Consider the following 3193-nt stretch of genomic DNA (forward strand, 5'->3'; position numbering starts at 1 on the left):
TAAACCTTTATTTAAGATCTATGTTTACAAGTTCTTTCGTGAGCATTAAGGTTAGATTTATCACTAAAACGTTTATCACACCCACCACACTGATACGGCTTTTCGCCAGTATGTAATCTCATGTGTCTGGCGAGACTGCCTTTCTCGGTAAAACGCATTTTAGATGCGTCACACTTGAAGGGCCTTTCACCTGTGTGTGTCCTCACGTGGCTGACAAGATTGCATTTCTGAGTGCAACGCATTGAACAGAGGCCACAACATGGCTTTTCACCGTTGTGGTACATATTGTGCGTCTTTAGCTGACTTGCTCGTCCAAAACTCTTCCCGCACACTTCACATTTAAACGCCCCTCCGGTGCGCCCGCGCGAGTTCGCCTGCAGAGCGCAACTGGGATTGCTTTTACTTCCGCTCCCGCTGCCGATGTACTTCCTGCCGAGCTGCTTCTTCCGCAGCACCCGCGAGGCCTTCTGGTCGTCCAGCTGGTTGTTCTGCACCGGCTAAGCGTCGCGGGTGTCATACGGGACGGCGGTACCATCGTGCTTGTTTGCGTCGCCGTTGCGCAGCTCGGGCTGCGGCTGCACCTCGTCGCCCCAAGGGCCTTCCTCGGGCTTCGCCTCGCTGTCTACAGGACCTTCCTTGGGCAGAACGTCACCGTCCTGAGGGCCTGCTTCGGTCTGGACCTCGCTGCCTCCAGGGCTACCTCTCACGTCATCCTCCGCGGAGCACTTCTTGTGCTGCAGTGGGAAGCACGCCGTCACCACCAGCCGCAGCTGCTCGTCCTCCTGTTTGAGCTCGGGCGCCACGTCGACAGTGACATCTCCAGGATGCTCCCGGAGAGACGCCCCGCTGGAAGAGCTGCGCTCGCCGCCCGCCGCCTGCAACAAGAGCACAGACACCGCCGTCGTCATCACCATAGGTCCACCCCATCACCAGGACCACCCGCATGTGCCCGCGGGTCAGGGTCACGACTGCGACAACGTAACTTGGCCTGCAACAGAAAAACGAAATACGAGTCAGGTCAGTATGTGTACGCTGCTACCCCAGCCCAACACAAGTGTCGTTAGTTCGAGAACGGCGCCCAACCGACCAGCTGCCGCCGCGGCGCATTGTCACGAGCACGGTGCGGCGCCACTTTCAGAGGGCGGAGCCGCGACACATCCGGTACGCAGCACCAGCAGCTCGCGCCGGCCCCACGGGACCATTGGCAGGCCGTTGGATCACTAGGACTCACAGCTCATCTCAAGTACAGAGAGGAGCACGTCGTAGCCACCAGCTGACCGTCCTACTTTGCTCGATGCGGTGGCCTCCCCAGGAGGCCGTCTCGCTGCGAGCGAGCACCGCGTCAGACACCTGTGTCGCCAAAGACCAAGGCCCGCCACACAGCCGGTATGTACAAGCAAGGGACAGAACTACGCTGTCGTCGGGTTGGTTAAATCTGTACACCCTCGTTTTTATTCGTATTGTAAAAGAAACACACATATGAATTAACTGCAAATTTTGCTGAAAAAAACTGGCTAATTGGACTTCACAAACACAATGACTTACAAAGAAATGAAATTAAAAAGGAAAACAAATTGTATTGTGCCTTTCTAAATTACCTTTAAACCTAAAGTCCTTCTTACAAACATCACATACATATGGCTTCTCACCAGTGTGTGTCCTCATGTGCTTGACAAGATGACTTTTCACAATAAAACGCCTTTTACATACGTCACACTTATATGGCTTTTCACCGGTGTGTGTTCTCATGTGAGCGACAAGGTTACCTTTCTGAGAAAAACACACTGTACACACATCACACTTGTACGGCTTTTCACCAGTGTGCGTTCTCATGTGAACGACAAGATGGCATTTAATAGTAAAGTGCATTTTACAAAGGTCACAAGTGTATGGCTTTTCACCAGTGTGTGTTCTCATGTGCCTGGCAAGATGACCATTCTCGGTAAAACGCGATGGACAGAGGTCACAACTAAACGGTTTTTCACCAGTGTGGTACATTTTATGCCTCTCTAGGTGACCTTCACGTGCAAAACCCTTCCCACAGACTTCGCATTTCAACGCCCCTCCGGTGCATCCGCGCGAGTTCGCCTGCAGAGCGCCACTGGTATTGCTTTTACTTCCGCTCCCGCTGCCGGTGTACTTCCGGCCCTGCTTCTTCCGCAGCACCCGCGAGGCCTTCTGGTCGTCCTGCTGTTTGTTCTGCACCGGCTGAGTGACGCGGGTTCCATACCGGACGGTACAGCCACCCTCACTGATAGCGTCACCGGGAGGAGGAGCCACTTCTTCGTCGCGCTGCTCGGGCTGCGCTTCGTCGTCTCCAGAGTCGTCCTTGGGCTGCACCTTGCTGTCCCAAGGACCTTCCCCGGGCTGCAACTCGCCGTCCACAGAGCCACACCTCGCCACGTCCTCCGAGGGGCACTGCTCGTCCTGCAGCGAAAAGCAGGCCGTCACCACCAGCCCTAGCTGCTCGTCCTCTTGTTTGAGCTCGTCCAGCTCGGGGCCCTCGTCGACGGACACCTCTCCAGGATCCTCACCGAGAGACGCCACGCTCGAGGAGCTTGGATCGCCACCTGCAACAACAGCACAGCGTCAGACACCTGCGTCCCCGAGTTCCAAGGAACGTCACATAGCCGGCATGCACGAGCGTCGAGCGAGGTACAAAATGCAAGTGGTGCCCGGGTTTATTCAATCTGAAGAATGTCGTTTTTATTCGTTATACAATAAATAAACAAAACACTAATTTATTACAAACATTGCTGGAATATGAGTGAATTGGTTACAAAGTTTTATGATTCAAAAAGAAAAACAAATTGTTTTATGTTTACTGAGACTTGATTTACGACTAAAAGCCTTACGACACGCATCACACGTGTATGGCTTTTCACCAGTGTGTGTCCTCACGTGCCTGACAAGGTGTCCTTTCTCAGTGAAACACATATTACATACGTCACACTTGAAAGGCTTTTCACCAGTGTGGGTCCTCATGTGAACAACAAGCGTGCATTTATGAGTAAAGCGCATTTTACACACATCACACTTGTATGGCTTTTCACCAGTGTGTGTCCTCACGTGAGCGACAAGATTACATCTATAAGCAAAACACATTTTACATGCGTCACACTTGTATGGCTTCTCACTAGTGTGTGTCCTCACGTGGCTGACAAGAGTGCATTTCTGAGTAAAACGCATTGAA

At 52.7% G+C, this 3193-nt stretch overlaps 1 protein-coding gene across 1 annotated transcript; it reads right to left on the reverse strand.

Moving 5' to 3' along the window:
- Positions 1-11: 11 nt before the first annotated feature.
- Positions 12-1998, reverse strand: LOC113214907 (zinc finger protein 572-like). Its single transcript, XM_026434424.2, has 4 exons — positions 1599-1998; positions 984-988; positions 533-875; positions 12-139 (listed from the first exon to the last, which is right to left on the reverse strand). The coding sequence occupies exons 1-4, from the start codon at positions 1996-1998 to the stop codon at positions 12-14; spliced, it is 876 nt and encodes a 291-aa protein (XP_026290209.2).
- Positions 1999-3193: the final 1195 nt, after the last annotated feature.

This window comes from Frankliniella occidentalis, unplaced genomic scaffold (assembly GCF_000697945.3).
Source record: "Frankliniella occidentalis isolate FOCC.00 unplaced genomic scaffold, Focc_3.1 Scaffold211, whole genome shotgun sequence".
Taxonomy (NCBI): Eukaryota; Metazoa; Arthropoda; class Insecta; order Thysanoptera; family Thripidae; genus Frankliniella; species Frankliniella occidentalis.